At 41.3% G+C, this 16,013-nt stretch overlaps 1 protein-coding gene and 1 long non-coding RNA gene across 2 annotated transcripts; both read left to right on the top strand.

Moving 5' to 3' along the window:
• The first annotated feature begins 697 nt into the window (after positions 1–697).
• On the top strand, positions 698–1,576 carry LOC124262236. The gene is made up of 2 exons (XR_006894527.1): positions 698–1,294; positions 1,331–1,576. It is a non-coding gene; the product is annotated as an uncharacterized LOC124262236 (long non-coding RNA).
• A 4,622-nt stretch (positions 1,577–6,198) lies between these two features.
• LOC124262240 (E3 ubiquitin-protein ligase RNF130-like) lies at positions 6,199–9,248 on the top strand. The gene is made up of 2 exons (XM_046696722.1): positions 6,199–6,580; positions 8,920–9,248. Exons 1-2 carry the CDS (start codon positions 6,199–6,201, stop codon positions 9,246–9,248), a joined length of 711 nt encoding a protein of 236 aa, XP_046552678.1.
• The last annotated feature ends 6,765 nt before the right edge of the window (positions 9,249–16,013 follow it).

Here is a 16,013-nt window from a genome sequence, read left to right on the forward strand (position 1 = left end):
TGAGTGACCAACAGAGGATACATCTGATTTCAAGCAGGGGGCGATCTGCTGTATGTTCTCTGTTCATTAAAAACTAAATAATGTTTGTTTCTTAGATGTGTGTTTCTGAATATTTGACTGAGAGAAATAGTTTATTAAAGTGTCAGAAGTTTTTTTTTGTTTAAAAAACTGACATCCTTCCATCAGGTTTCTCACAAGATACTGAGCTGGTTTGTTGTTTAATGCCGTTACTCAGCAATATTCCAGCTATATGGCTGTACAAGACACTAAGACAGTTGGCACTAACACTAAAGTATACAATATGACTACATGTTTACTTGCCATATTTACAGTTGTCATTTATTACACATATTTGACAAAGTAAATGCTGGAAGTTTCAGAACGATGGAGTTCTAAAAATTCATGAGACTCAAATAGCTGTGGTAAAATAGCTGTTTGAAAAAATTCAAACTGAAGCCTAGCTACAGGTTTGTGAAAGCTGTAGAGCTTCTGCCTAGGTTATGAAAGCTGTGGTGTTGCAGCCTAGGTTTATGAAGACTCATCTACTATCAACTGCAGAACCACTGTGGCAGCCATATTTGAAACATTTAATGAAATATATGATGATGAAATAAATTAGACCGATTTAATCAACTATGGAAATAGAAGATTTCTGAATATTTGTTATCAAATCAAATTCCAAGGGACTGAGTGAAGAGCCATGTTGGTGTAAATCAAGGGAGACAACTCTTAAAGCCATGGAGAAGTAAATGATGAGATGCTGCCTCTAACAGCACCGAGGCCTTAAGAAAAGTGCACAATATGAGAGTCCTTAGAGGAACTGGGTGTACTAAGGATGTTTTTAAACATTGTACTTGATGTAAATATGTATGGTCCTCTACAGAAGGAATATATCAGGTGATTTTGTTCATTTTCATGTGAAAGAAGTGTTAAGCCTTTCTTGTGAAATTTATGTATGTATCCAAATTGTGTTTTGTTTCTTTTCAAATGTTTTGTTGATTTGTGCATCAAAGTGCTATGCTAGTTGTGATATTTTTTTGTGGAGATTACCTTTTTTGCCGTTTCCAACGTAGTGTTTCATGTGTTGACCTTGATGTGAAATTTGCTGACCTTGACATTGTCAGTTTGAGCTTCTGTCTACAGCTCTGTCTGTTCATTATCTGCCAGCACTGGATTTAACATTTCTTCTACCCTGCTGAGCGTATCAATAGATATTTACACATTTGGAATATGTATTGGTCAGGATTAGGAGGCAATAACTTTAACAAAAGTATCTGTGACCATTGGAAATGCTGTTTTGAAGTTTCTTTTCTTCAATTTCCAACCAAAGGTGACATGGTTTTCGGTTGGAAACTTAATATTGACACAATGTCTTTTTTGCCAGAAAATATTATGAAACTTGACTTCAGAACATTTTCACTTAAGTGTTAAACCACTCAGTGAAGGTGAACTTCTGTACCTGTTTTGGTTATGTTTATGCCAGTTTTGTTGAAAATATTCAATTCTGGAATAAAATATGTTTGAATTCAGTATGTGTTGCTTTCAAAAAAATTCATGAAGACAAAAGAAAAGATGACGATATAAATACATGATATTCATAGGGAACAAGTTTATCAAAATCAGTTTACTTTTTTTCACATGACATTATTTTGTATCCACCAAAGAGCTTGATCATTTCCGTGTTACAGATGCATTTCATAATTATTGTTTCATGTGTAGATTGTCAATCACAGCTCATGACTTAAATAGAGCAGAGCCAATGTTTCAAGGTCAAGAATGGGCAGGAAAACATCATTGTGTCATTGAAGGCATGTGCATTCACCTGTTGACATTTTCACCCAGCTTTGACTTTATGTAATCTTTGCCTCAAAATGTTTTGAAGAGATCAAAGCATTGCCTCCTGTTTTCTGCTTGTGTTGACATTGCATTGCCGATGAACATGAAATGGGAAAATATTTCTGTGTCACTGTTGTTTGAATAAGTAAAAATACAAGATTTATGATTGTTAAATTTGTGAATAAAGAAAATTACTGATAATGGGTTATTTTGTATTTGTTTAAGAAATTGATCTCTTTGTGTGCACATGTGAGGGATGGTAAAACCAGCTATATCACAGACACTTGTAGACAAGTGTAGAACAGACCAACCAGTGGGTGATAGCATGAGCATCATCCTACACTATTGAGGTACAACGACACACAGTCAACCAAGGCTGACCAGAGAATAGAATTAAGAAGCTTATAATGCAAGGCATAGGTTTCTAGGGATTCTTGGAGGTTTAGCAATGAAACTTCCTGTGGTTGTCGTGACAGGTAACAAGTGGGTTGTATTGATTAATCTGGGGTTTTGCTGTGCTTGTGTGTCATTTTATCATCCAAAACTGTTCCACAGGAGATATTGCCTGTGTGAGATCATACGATATCTCCTAGGAGATATCATTTTGACAGTAGATTTTGAACAATGCTATGACGTCATGAACTTGATGACATCACAATGCTATGACATCACTGCACTGCAAGTCTCATGGCAGAACCGTGTTCAGAGATATACATGTTTCATTGAAAACTAATGAAGAGTGATTTTGGATGATAAACATAGAATCTCACCCTCGTGTCTTCTGATATGAAATATATCAACACTGGTTGATAAAAGTAAAAATATCCTCGGCAATATACCCAAACAGCATGGATGTAAGTTGTTTGGTCAGGCCACTATCAGAATCAATGTGTACCCTCCCAGGCAGGATGAATGTTGTGAAGAGTCTACTCTCATCAGTCTGTTCCAGTGTATGTCCTGGATATTTTTGTGTGGGATACCATGCCATGACAGCTGTGTTTTGCTCACGCTGTCAATCACTTGTTTTCCTTGTCACAGTTACAGGCTGGTTCATGATAGCTTGACTTGTTGACTTCATCAACCAATGTGTACCACTACAGTCCATAAGGCTGTTATGATGAGATTATGCAACTGGTGAGTGAGTATGGTTTTACAAGGCGTTTAGCAATATTCAAGCAATATCACTGAGGGGCACACCAGAAACGGGTTTCACACATTGTACCCATGTGGGGAATCTAACCCAGGTCTTCAGCGTGAGGAGCGGATGCTTTAACCATTAGGCTACCCCACCGCCCCTACGCAACTGGACAAGCTGCCCAGGATGAATTACCAGATAGTGTCCTGAGCGTTTGGTCAAGCTGGTCCCTGAGGGATGCATCACGTCCTGGATGGGTGTTCTCTGATGCATCATTTGTCTTTATCATGAAATGAACATATGGCAAGAATTAAGTTCTGATGTTAATGAGATTGACAACGACTCAAAATGTCACCAGATCCACAGCAACCTGCACTGATCGAACGTCAGACTTCGTGTCATGACCGATACGTCAAGACCTAGACTAACGCGTAGTCTCTGAATATATATAATTTTGATAATAACAAACAAACCAATTTAAATTGAAAAGGAGTTTAGGGATACCAGAGATTCAGAACCTTAGGAAATCTAGACTCGCTTTATTAGGGCTTTAGCATTGCAGATAGGGCTTGGCAGTAGGGAAAATAATGTGGTTCAGGGACTGTGAGACAGACTACTCAAGACCGGGACAATGCTCGTAATACTATAGTTACTGGGTTCTCTGTCCCAGACTCGATTCCCGCTTTCATATTATATAGTTATACAATTAACAGAACAATCTGGCGTGATTATATCTATCTTTGTATCTACAAACATCTTACGCCTTGTTCAGTAAAGTATATATCTTTCAGGATACCACAAGCCACGGCATCCATTAACTATGACTTGATAGTTTGAGTTTTGAAATCAACTACAGACATGAAATGCTGCATATCCATCCTTATTCTCCCGTGGTTTCAGGAACACCCACATAACCCATTACCATTATCATTAGATGTGGGGGTCCGCACTTACCTGAATCAGATCTCATATTAGTCCACATCATCGTCCACAACCACTGATCCATTACAGCCGCGTGAAGCTACAAGTGCCTGGCTTCTGAACATTTTCGAGCCTAACTGCGTTGCGTGCTAAACGGGCTTACAAAAGGCAGACAGCAGGATTGTGTGGATGAATGGACTAGTAATTTGTCCAGCCAAGACGCGTTACATCAGGGAGTCCTTTATAAACTCCCTGGCTGTAGTCAGGCATTCAAGTGGGTTTAGTAATGATGCGAATAACACTTAAATTACGCATTTTATGTACCACCTGTAATTATGGGTCGTTAATACGTTATTTGCTATCAAGGCCCCGTGGTGATAGAGTTGTATAGGCACATCAAGCCGACACACCGTCATATTACAACTGAAATAGTGTCCATTAGCCAAACTCTCACTGATTCGCATACATCTTTATAACGTACAGTAGACCGCATTTATAACGGTCTATTTTTTTATTTTTTTTGTGTGTGTCGGTTTATTTTGAGTTCCAGCGACTACTGTATAGTTTAGTCGAAATTCGTATAACGAACTACGGTTAAAACGAACTAAACTTAGTTTTAGTTCGTTATAAGCTTAGTTTATTGTGTGTTGTAGCTTTATGACATATACTGTATCACATTCGCACGAAATCTTAAAAAACCTTTTATTTTATTACATAGCAACAGTTCGGCATGGAAGATGCAATGACTGTAAAGTGCAAATTAGGTTGGTTTGTTAGTTTACACCGCACTGCTAATTCGAGGGGAATAATCGCCAAGTGATCTTACCTGCCGCCATATGTTGGGATGCTGGTAACGCTACCAGCATCACCTTAGGTACAGTGACTACTGGCGAGAGATACCGACCACTCAGATGTGTAAGGGATCTTGGTGGTGAGACAGTCATTGTAAACTCACTCGTCTCCTTCCACACGTAGTAAGAGACCCGTGAAGATCCGGGCTAGAATTGATCTTCAGTAACCCATGCTTGTCTTAAGAGGCGACTAACGGGATCGGGTGGTCAGGCTCGCTGACTTGGTTGACACATGTCATCATATTCCCATTGCACAGAACGATACTCATGATGTTGATCATTTAATTTAATCAATTTTGAACATAAATATTTGTGCTTGCATATGGGAAGGAGTCGGGTCACTGATTTTGTACATGACATGCAGGGGAGTCACTTACTTTGTACATAAATATTATCGGGTGTTATTCACATTTACATTCACCGTTAAAATCATCATCCCCCAAGCCATAAATTATGAACGGTCCCTAATATACGTTGTAGCAAACCCACTTTCATTCAGTCACTCATGGAAAGCAGTAATGACTGTTCCTAGATGTTATCACCTGTCGTTTGTGTTAAGCTGTAATGCTTTGCTCGTGCCAGATTCGATCAGTTGCAAGCGTGTGAATCATTTCACCACTCCTCAGTTTTGACAAACTTTCTCTCAGTTACATTCCATTTGTCATTCGACTGTGTTGTTAGTCTTTTTCAGCTAAGCTGTTTCATTAAAAAGGTTGGATCCTTTGTAAAGTGAACATTAGGCATTGAAAACATCATCTGTATAGAAATAAAAGTGGATACAACCATGTTGAAGTTACACCCACATGTATGCCATTGTAAACGACGGGTGTTCAAATTCCGATTCAAGGTACGGTCGTGTTAACCCCTTTACAGAAAAGAAGAACTCTCTTCTAAAAACGGACAGTGCTGTATAGTTCTGAATAAAAGAATAAGTCTGTGAGTTAAGTGCAACAGTGTCCACATTAGCATGCGCATAAGCCGAACAAACCCCACCTGACGTCGCCTCACCTTCCCTGTGACCTTGCGCACATTACCGTTGTAAGGCAATGTCAATAGCGTGACGTCACACGACAACTCAACGTGGTTCGGGTCGTAGCGGCCCAAACTACATAATGTGTTCGATGTTAGACTGTTTAGAAGACTGGATTTAGTACTGTTTCAAGACACAACATCAAGTTTCGATGTGTTGTTGCAGATGGAATTCAATGCTAAAATCTGAAACACTGATTGTAAAGGTCATATGTCATAACGTTATGAATTACGATGACCAATGGTGTTTAAAATAGATCATACATTTACCTCACATGACAAGGAAAAGTGCAGAAGTCATTTTGTACTAACGCGGGGCTTGGAAACCCCACCAGTTATTGTAACAGAACGGACGCTGGTTTTAGAATTGTTCTAGAAATGTTCAAATATCCAATATGGCTACCAAAGACAAGTCTCTTCTCCAAGATGGCAATGGTGACAGTGTTAATGTCGCCGTTACTAGCGACGACGTTGGCGGAGACACAGTACAAGGTGTATTTCAATATAACTTACAAACAGGAGACAACCAATGACACGCTGTGGTATGAAAGCGACAAGGGGAGATTCGTAGATGGCGTTACGTCGACAAGGTTGGAACCTGTGACTGGTATTGTCGTCCACGTTAAGACTGATGGTTGCGACCATTACAGTATGGCAGCTCCAGGCGTGAAGTGGGTGGCTTTGGTAGCCCATGGCCAGTGCCCATTTTCAGGGATGAGAGCCAAAGCTGAGGAATACAATGCCTCCGCCATTGTTGTCTATGGTAGCGGACCTGCCTGGAAGGAGATGTATGCCGTGGAACATGACGGTTGGTAATTTGGATCTAGTTTGTATGTCTTAAGGTTTTGGTCTCATCTTGACATGTATACACATGACATACTCGTTGACTAGGTCGATGCATGGTATTATCTGCTTCGGACAGGCCGCCGTAAATGGGATATTGCCGAACACCAAGCAAATAGTAGTAGTAGTAGTAGCAGTAGTAGTAGTAGCAGCAGTAGTAGTAGTAGTAGTAGTAGCAGTAGTAGTAGCAGTAGTAGTAGTAGCAGCAAGTAGTAGTAGTAGTAGTAGTAGTAGTAGTAGTAGTAGTAGTAGTAGTAGTAGTAGTAGTAGTAGTAGTAGTAGTAGTAGTAGTAGTAGTAGTAGTAGTAGTAGTAGTAGTAGTAGTAGTAGTAGTAGTAGTAGTAGTAGTAGTAGTAGTAGCAGTAGTAGTAGTAGCAGCAGTAGTAGTAGCAGTAGTAGTAGTAATAGTAAACTGACGTACAAAAGAGAGTACACATCTGATGCTTTGGTAATGTTTATCTTAAACACAGCGTTAAAATTAGAAAAGTGTTTTGATTATGACTTACAAGTCACAAACATTGTGTACGTGTTGCAATAACACCAGATACTGTACCCAATTACAACGTTGCTAGCAAAATATTTGTTTATTTGGGAATAGTCCTGAAACACCAGGTGTGTACTTTCTTTTGTACGTCAGTATAGTAGTAGTCTGACTGACTGACTGACTGACTGACTGAGTTTGGTTTTACGCCGCTTTTAGCAATATTCCAGCAACATCACGGCGGGGGACACCAGAAATGGGTTCACACATTGTGCCCATGTGGGGATTCGAACCCGGGTCTTCGGCGTGACGAGCCAATAATATAATATATAATATAATAATTGATTTATAGGGCGCCTATTTCCAAAAGATATTGCTCAATGGCGCTATAAAGAGAAAAGATTGTAGACAATGTCTATGGAAGAGAGAGTTTGAACAGATGAGTTTTGAGGGCAATTTTGAAAGCTTTAACCACTAGGCTACCCCACCGCCCCGTATAGTAGTAGTAGTAACATCAGTAGTAGTAGAAGTAGAAGTGGTAGTAGTAGTAGTAGTAGTGGTAGTAGTAGTAGTAGTAGTAGTAGTAGTAGTAGTAGTAGTAGTAGTGGTAGTAGTAGTAGTAGTAGTAGTAGTAGTAGTAGTGGTAGTAGTAGTAGTAGTAGTAGTAGTAGTAGTGGTGGTAGTACCCCTTCTTGTGATTACAGGGAGACATTTGTGTTCTGGTAGCGTCTCACCAGTGCAGAAATGGTGTTCCGGTGGAGCAGAACCATTCAATAATGTGTGCGCTTTGAAAAGAATGTTTTTGCACCCCCCAAAAATAATCGTCAAATGCATACAGCTTGTTTCAAGTAGGCTCTTCCTTTCAGAGAAAGTTGTCTTGAAGCTTTGTTTGTCACAAAATGAATTTCAAACAGAAATCTCCTCCACCCACTCCATCGCCACACTACCTGAATATGAAATGATTGGTGTCCAAATAGACTTTAGTAGTAACGTTGTGTTGAGGTTTGGGTGAGGTGAGGTGAGGTGAGATGAAATTGGGTTTAACGACGTGCTTGAGAATATTTCGCTCATATGACGACGTGCATGCGTGTGTATGTGTATGTGCGGCTGCTTGTACTAGCCCAGACTGAAGCTGGTTTTATAGTGCTAGCCCACTGAGATACCATGCCGCATGAATACCCCACTCAGACACATTATACTGACTCCGAGCCGACCAGTCCTTGTTGTACCCATTAATGCCGAGCGCCAGGCAGGGACCAACAAGTACCATATTTTAACGTCTTTTGGTATGACGCGGTCGGGGATCGAACCCGCGACCTTCCGCTCTCCGGGCGGACGCTCTAACCACTACACCACGGAGGCGGTGGAGGTTTTGGTGAAGTCTTACCTGGTAATGAGTGGTCGTGATAGCAAGCTGCAATGAGGATCAGAGAGTAAGGCTCGGTGACCACCGAGTGTGTGTCTCCGTGGTCGATGACTCGTTTTATTGCTCATGCTTTCAGTCATTAGTTTGTCTGGTTGAGGTTTGATAGTTTTCAAGATACTCCCATATAGCTGGGGTAGTGCAAGCTGTAGCATTAACGACTCTATATATGTTTAGCTATACTTTTATCAGAATGATAAACAGAAGAAAAAGACACTCTCCAGCATTTAGATTCGAAACCATGATCATAGGTTTCTGGTGCAACCAAGGGGCGCAACTCCACAGAGCGAATTTCAGACCCTTATATATATATATATATCTTGGATGTCTGTGTCCTCCTTTAGAAAAAGAAAATAAATATCCTTGAGTAACTTATGTTCAATTTTTCTCCGTGTTACAGATAGCAGGATTGTTGCTATATCTGTTCCTGAGAGCGACGGTGCTCACATCGCCGACCTGGCAGACAAAGGGCTCACCGTTATGATGTACATCGCTGTGAACAAAATAATAAGAAAAAATGACACTCATCATATTTCTGTCAATAACGACAAATACGTCGTCAACAAAACATACGTGTCTGTCTCCTTCGCCGTGATCATCCTTCTGGCCATCATCGCTGCCGCGTGTCTGTTCAAGACCAAGGTTCAGCACCCACCACGTGTATACTTTGAGAGGAGTGCCGATTGGGAGGCAATACCCGAACGAGAACGCATGCGAATTATGCATTAGAGATGCAGATTGTGCATCTTAATCTGTGAGTGAGTGAGTGAGTTCAATTTTACATGCTGTAACAATATTATTATATGTTATAATATCCCGGCGGGGTGCACCAGAAATGGGTTTCACACATTGTACCCATGTGGAGAATCGAGCCAGGATCTTCGGCGTGACGAGCGAAGGCTTTAACCACTAGGCTTCCCCGCTGACCCTATTAATCTGTGACCTGTGACCAATACGTTAGATTCTTGTGAGAAATACACTGCATGGTATGTTTGACCTTACATTAAATCAATTCCATTGATTAGATGGTGCCGGAGACCTGTGAAGGTCCGGATTAGAATCGGTCTTCAGCAACCCATGGTTGTTTTAAGAGGCGACTAACGGATCGGGTGGTCAGGCTCGCTGACTTGGTTGACACATGTCATAGTATCCCAGTTGCGTAGATCTATGTTCATGATTTCAATCAATGGATTGTCTTGTCCAGACTCGATTATTTACAGACCGCCGTCATATAGCTGGAATATTGCAGAGTGAGACGTTAAATATCAAACAAACGAAAGCTGGTGCTGGCAGTCTTGACGTTTCGCTGTGGGTTCAGTCTCCCGACAGCGACATTTTCTACCATGTCTGGAGTTCACGAATGTGTTACGCGCTGCAGTGAACTCTTACAAAAACTTGATGATTATTTTAAGATGTCTATCAATGTCACATTCCGTTTTACACGGGTTGTTGGAATATATTAGAAAGATTTTACAAATATGAACTTACATATATACCAGTTTAACATTATAGTATGGCGCTCCAGACTTATCGACATTGTGATTACTAACTACTAACCCTTCATCAGGCAGTAGGTCTATGGTAACCCAGATAAAGCTAAATATTAGTTTGGCCACAATGGCGCCAGAAATGGGTATTTTTTAAGGGGTGACATTAAGTAGTACAGTTCTACACGGTGACTACTGTAATGATGTTGTATAACCTGATCATGTTACAACCGTCTCAGACTAATCTGGGGACATTGTTGTTTTTGTACGTACTTTAAATAAACAAACTTAGCCTCTCGTTCATTGAGTCGTCTTTTTGACTTTAAACCGTGCACAGCCTCAGTGGAATATGTCAACACACACACGTGCATTGCCTTGATTGCATCCGCATACAAGGTACCGTTAATAATTTATGGCTAGGGGTTGATGATTTTAAAAATTTGTTTGTGTGCGCGCGCGAGGTGTGTGTGAGTTTGTTTGAGCATTTTGTCCCTTAGGGAAGGAGGGTAATAAATATTGTACACATGTACTGGGGTGAGGCAGCTGCTTGGTACACACAAATATTAATTAATCATGCTTAAAATGTAAGGAAAGGTGTGTGGGTGTGGGTGTGTTTGTAATCGATGTTGTACATAACATGCAGGGGGGTCACATAGATTGTACAAAACATTTTTTATATTTCTTTTGTTGGGGGGTGGGGGTGGGTGGCATCCCCATTGCACATGCTTCTCGTTATACTTGAGTCTCTGATTAGCATGAGCGTGTATCGTTTTACGTCTATTCACTTCCTTAACATTTTCTGAAAGTTTTGCCAAATTATTTAATAATGCAGGTCTCCTTGACCAGAGGGTGCCATTTTCCCACTTTAGGGTTTGGCAACGTTCCAGCAACGCCAACACCGACAGTCACGTCGTCACTGTTGTATTTGCTTCCACAGTCAGCTGACGCGCCCTGGTATAAACATTATGTCCAAAGTGTCCACTGTTCTTACTCCCGTGTTACAATTACAACATGACCTACTCGCAACACGGAGTTGCCTCAATTCTCAACATTACCCCACGCAGGACAGGTAATCTACGATTCCAACAATCGGTAGCCAATCAGAAAAAAGCTGAAATCATAACGGCTCAATGAGAATGTATGAGCCTGACTTCACTTAGAAGGCTATAAATAACGTATAAATGATTTTGTGGCATTTGATTGGCCAGCCAAGAAAGTTTTGTTTTTGTTTTCATGTTACCATACATTGGAAAACGGTTTCCTTTTGTTTAATTACTGGCCATGATTTAAATAGTGTGTTTTTCATGAAGGTACCTGCGTGAACAGTGTCACAGAATTCGAATTTTGTTTCAACAGTTCCGTTTATGTCAAAGAATATAAGCTACCTTTGAAGGTATTGTCGTTTGACATATGTTTTATAAGACTTGATTTCAATATATATTTGGTGTGTTTTAGAAATACAACTGTAAAATCCGATGTGTTCCTCAAAGTGTTCACATCGGATATAATGTCTAAGCTTAAAGAATGAAAAACAAACCCAATTAAAGTCAGTTCTTAAATGTCCCAAAATTATCATTGGCAATATGTATAAGGAGTACTTCCAATGCCCGGAATAGTTATTGCTGAAAAAGTCTTATCAGCACAGAGATTTGATGTTATTACCGTCGTAAACACTCTTACTCTGTCAACCTAAGCTCCACTATACATATCATATACATTCCTTCATATGCTACTAAGATATTCCCTAGTGGAAATTAATCAAAAGTGTAGTCTGGGGCTTGGCTGGTAATACCTAATGTCACACACCAAGATCTGGACGTGTCGTATCTTACAGAGCCATTAATCGCTGAAGCAAGCTTCTCAACATTGTGGCCTGTGTATTTAACTGTGAGCATTATCAGTGAGTTGTGAGTCTAGCTGAGCGAGGTTAAGTTCAGCGTTGGGTAGCTAAGTGGTTAAAGTGTTTCTTGGGGCCTTGTTTGTGTACCTCGTCGTGGTAGTAGTCCAACTGTGTTGAACGTTATCTGTTCGGGATAGCAGAAACAGTGCTGAATTACAGAGGTCAGACCCGTGAAGATCCGGTCTTCAGGAATCGATGATTGTCGTAAGAGAAGAATAACGGGATCGGGTGGTCAGGCTCGTCAGGCTCGTATCTCAATTGCGTAGATCAATGCTCATGATGTTGATCAGTTGATTGTCTGGTCCAGACTCGACTATTTACAGACCGCCGTATAGCTGGAATACTGCTGAGTGTGGCGTTAAAAGAACAAACCAAAATAAAAACTGACGTCGTTTGGTCCAGAAGTGACCAATTTGCTGCAATGCTGAAGACCATTGCCCTTATGTATTCAACACTACTTCTTTTTAGGAAATGTGCGCAATATAACTCTCATTTTAAAAGTTGTACGACAGTACAGTTTTGTGTGGTCCAGATTTATTATGTGTGTTGATCGTGTATGTGATCTGTGTGCGTGCGTGCGTGCGTGCGTGTGGGATGTTGTTTTGATGAGCTGAATGTTGTGTAGGTTTGTCTGTAATATGTTGGCGAGTCGGTCTGCTTGATGGACACGCCTCGGACAATAACGTACAGTTATCTGTATAATGTATCGAGGACTTGAGAGTATGTCTCTCTACGGGTATTAAGTACAGGGTCTTACACCCGTAAATATATGAGCATAACCGTTACTAAACCTATAACAAACATGTCAGATAAACCCGCCTTTCTACACCAGATGTTGATGTATAATATGGACAATCTGTGCTTACTTGTAGCTTAAGCACGTACAAAGTTCAAGTCAAATATACACAAGAAACTTTAACGCTCTGACATAATCGATTGAGTAGCAAATATTCTGAACGATAATGACACTCACTGTGAGTTTGTGTCTACCACGGAAATATTGTTTCACAGATAAGACCGTCTGGCAGACTCAAGAGTGTAAAAAATCGTAGGTTTCTCAGAAGGATCACGAACCTGGGAGGTTTCTAACCAGGAGTCAAAATCCGTGGAATCCAGCGTTTGAAACATTGTCTTGGCTGATTCATTCAGAGTGTTGTCAGCTATGTCAGGTGTAATGCCTACTGTATAGTCCGTATGACGTGGAGTAAGTCGCAGATTACCCTTACTTATATCACAAATTATGTAAACATTTTTTTCTGAGTTGCAGTTGAAGGTCTTCCTTGTCTATGATCATCTTCAAGGTTTATCTTTAGTTTCCCTCCTCTTAGCGGTGGCATTGGGAACGTCATCATTTCCTCACGCTGGCACCGTGTCCGCTTGGAGGACTGACGCTTCAGCCCTTTCAGTTGGATGGCGTTTGTTTGTTTGTTTGTTTGGTTGGTTGTTGTTTAACGCCGCACTCAGCAATATTCCAGCTATATGGCGGCGGTCTGTAAATAATCGAGTCTGGACCAGCCAATCTAGCGATCAACAGCATGAGCATCGACCTACGCAGTTAGGATACGATAACATGTGTCAACCAGGTCAGCGAACCTGACCACCCGACCCCGTTAGTCGCCTCTTACGACAAGCATGGGTTACTGAAGATGACAGTTCTGTTGTCAGTTATGTCAGTATTTTGCTTCTTCGGAGAATGAATGCCTAGTGTAGTTACCTTGAAGTTTGCAGAAACATACTGTGCAGCTGTGTATTTGGATCAGATAAAGCATGTTAGCATGAGAAGTATTGTACTAGTATTTAAAACATACACGTTGTTGCGGAGTACTCTTAATCCTTGACAGGGAGGCTCAAAACTTTTTATAGTACGTTTAGTATGGGAGTTACGATCATCCTAGCCCTAAGATCATTTTGTGGAGCATGGTCCTAATTCAGTTAACGTAATATCACTTTACATTAGACACATTTTACCTAGCTCAATACAGAGATAACACCCCTGTACAACTGACAGGTATTATCTTATTGTACAAAGACATATTACCTACTGAAAGGTACTAGTGGTTGTATAAACAGATAATACCCAGATACAACTGACAGGTACTATACTAGCCACATAAAGAAACTGCATTGTCAAAATATTATCCCAGTTGATAAGTACGATAACAATGTCAAAGGTACATATAAACTTTAATGGAGGGATCATGAGACCATAACAAGTCGGGAGAATTTCAATTGAAAAGTCAATCACAATGACGTCACGAGTCCACAAGCGGGACAGGGGTCAAACGACCATGTCACAAGCTCAATAACGGGTATGTCCACCATCGGCATTGAGAACAGCAGTGCATCGACGACGCATAGAGCCTATCGAAGGCTTGTGGGATGTCACGCCAGATTCTCTAAAGTTCGGTTGCAAGGTCAAGGACGTTATCTGGCGGATTAGGAAGACGGCGTAGACGTCGATCCATCTCGTCCCAAACATGCTCTATCGGGGAGAGATCCGGTGAATTTGCAGGCCAAGGCAGTAAGTCAACGTTGTGGTGTTGCAAGAAATCCATAGCAACCCTTGCCGTATGAGGGCGGGCATTGTCCTGTTGGAATGTTAACCCAGGGCCATGACGTTGCAGAAAAGGAATTGCCACAGGTCGAAGAATCTGATCCCTGTAGCCCACACCAGTTAAGTTGCCCTGAACAATCACCAAAGGAGTTCTTTGGCGTGCTGTTATTCCACCCCAAATCATCACGGAACTACCACCAAAGCGATTCCTCTCCAAGACACAGGCCTGTGCATAACGTTCTCCTACGCGTCTATAGGCACGTTGACGTCCATCACTATGGGAAATGTTAAACCTGGACTCATCTGTAAAAACAACATTTCTCCACCAAAACAAGGGTCTGCGGACATGATTTCGGCACCACATTCGGCGAGCTTGTCGATGACGTTGTGTCAGGATAGGCCGTATGGCGGGACGTCGTGGTCTGATCCCGTGATGACGTAAACGTTGTCGAACTGTGTTGGGGTGGATACGGCGAAGTCCTGGGATGGTTCGGGCAGTCATCACTGCAGTCTGAACTCTGTGGCGAAGATGGGTCACCCTTATCCATCTGTCCTGTCTTGGCGTTGTTACACGTGGACGTCCAGAACGTGGCCGATCGATGACGTCATTTGTGTTCTGGTAGCGTCTCACCAGTGCAGAAATGGTGTCCTGGTGACAGTGGAAATGTGCAGCCACTTGTCGTTGAGACATTCCCCCACGGACCATCCCAATGTCCTCATGACGTTGTGCAGACGTGAGCCTTGGCATGCTATGCGTTTCAATAGCCGTTTAATTTTTTTGAACGATCGCAAGGGCAGGGGTTGAGCTTTCCAAAGTGACAGTATTGTGTGGCATTCATTTGCTCTGTTTCTCTTTCCCGGAATGCACGTGCAACAACGTATTGCACGTCTCAAGGACGAACCCACTGACGTCACGGAACGTGGCACGTGCATGCATGTTGGATACATGTCATACATGTCACTAATCTCTGAGTTTAAATCCTTATGTGTCTACACAGGTTCGATAAATTTAGATTTTAAATTTTTGTATGCACAGTTTCTTTATGTGCCTAGTTTATATGGTGGCATATGGCACATTCGTACAACTGCCAACCGCTACCGGGATCAAAAAACAATAAACAGGTTCAATAAAGAGATAAAAAATGTTGATCAGGTGCCTTACAGGTTGCAAGATGTACAATTTGGCAATACGATTACCTCCACGTAGTACTGGCCCTCAGACTTACACTGCCGTGTACAACACAGTTATACATCTCTGTATAAACAGACGGATAAAATATTTAAACAATGTTGATGGTTAATAAATTAATTGAACGTTCTCAAATCCAAAATAATATCGTCTCCACTAAATGTGTTTCATATTTACGCCACTCCGAGTAACTGTTATCATGTCGTATCGGTTTCATGTGGGAGTGGGGCGGTGTGGTAGCCTAGTGGTTGAAATGTTCGCTCGTCACGCCGAGGACCCGGGTCCGATTCCCCACATGGGTACAATGTGTCAAGCCCATTTCTGGTGTCCCCCGCCGTGATGTTGCTGGAATATTGCTAAAAGC

Source organism: Haliotis rubra, unplaced genomic scaffold (assembly GCF_003918875.1).
Source record: "Haliotis rubra isolate DU_JTF1 unplaced genomic scaffold, ASM391887v1 Scf829, whole genome shotgun sequence".
In the NCBI taxonomy this organism is placed as follows: domain Eukaryota; kingdom Metazoa; phylum Mollusca; class Gastropoda; order Lepetellida; family Haliotidae; genus Haliotis; species Haliotis rubra.

Coding starts and splice junctions, on each gene's coding strand:
- LOC124262240 (XM_046696722.1), top strand. CDS start 6,199: ATGGCAATGGTGACAGTGTTAATGTCGCCGTTACTAGCGACGACGTTG. Junction 6,581..8,919: donor GTATGCCGTGGAACATGACG/GTTGGTAATTTG, acceptor TCCGTGTTACAG/ATAGCAGGATTGTTGCTATA.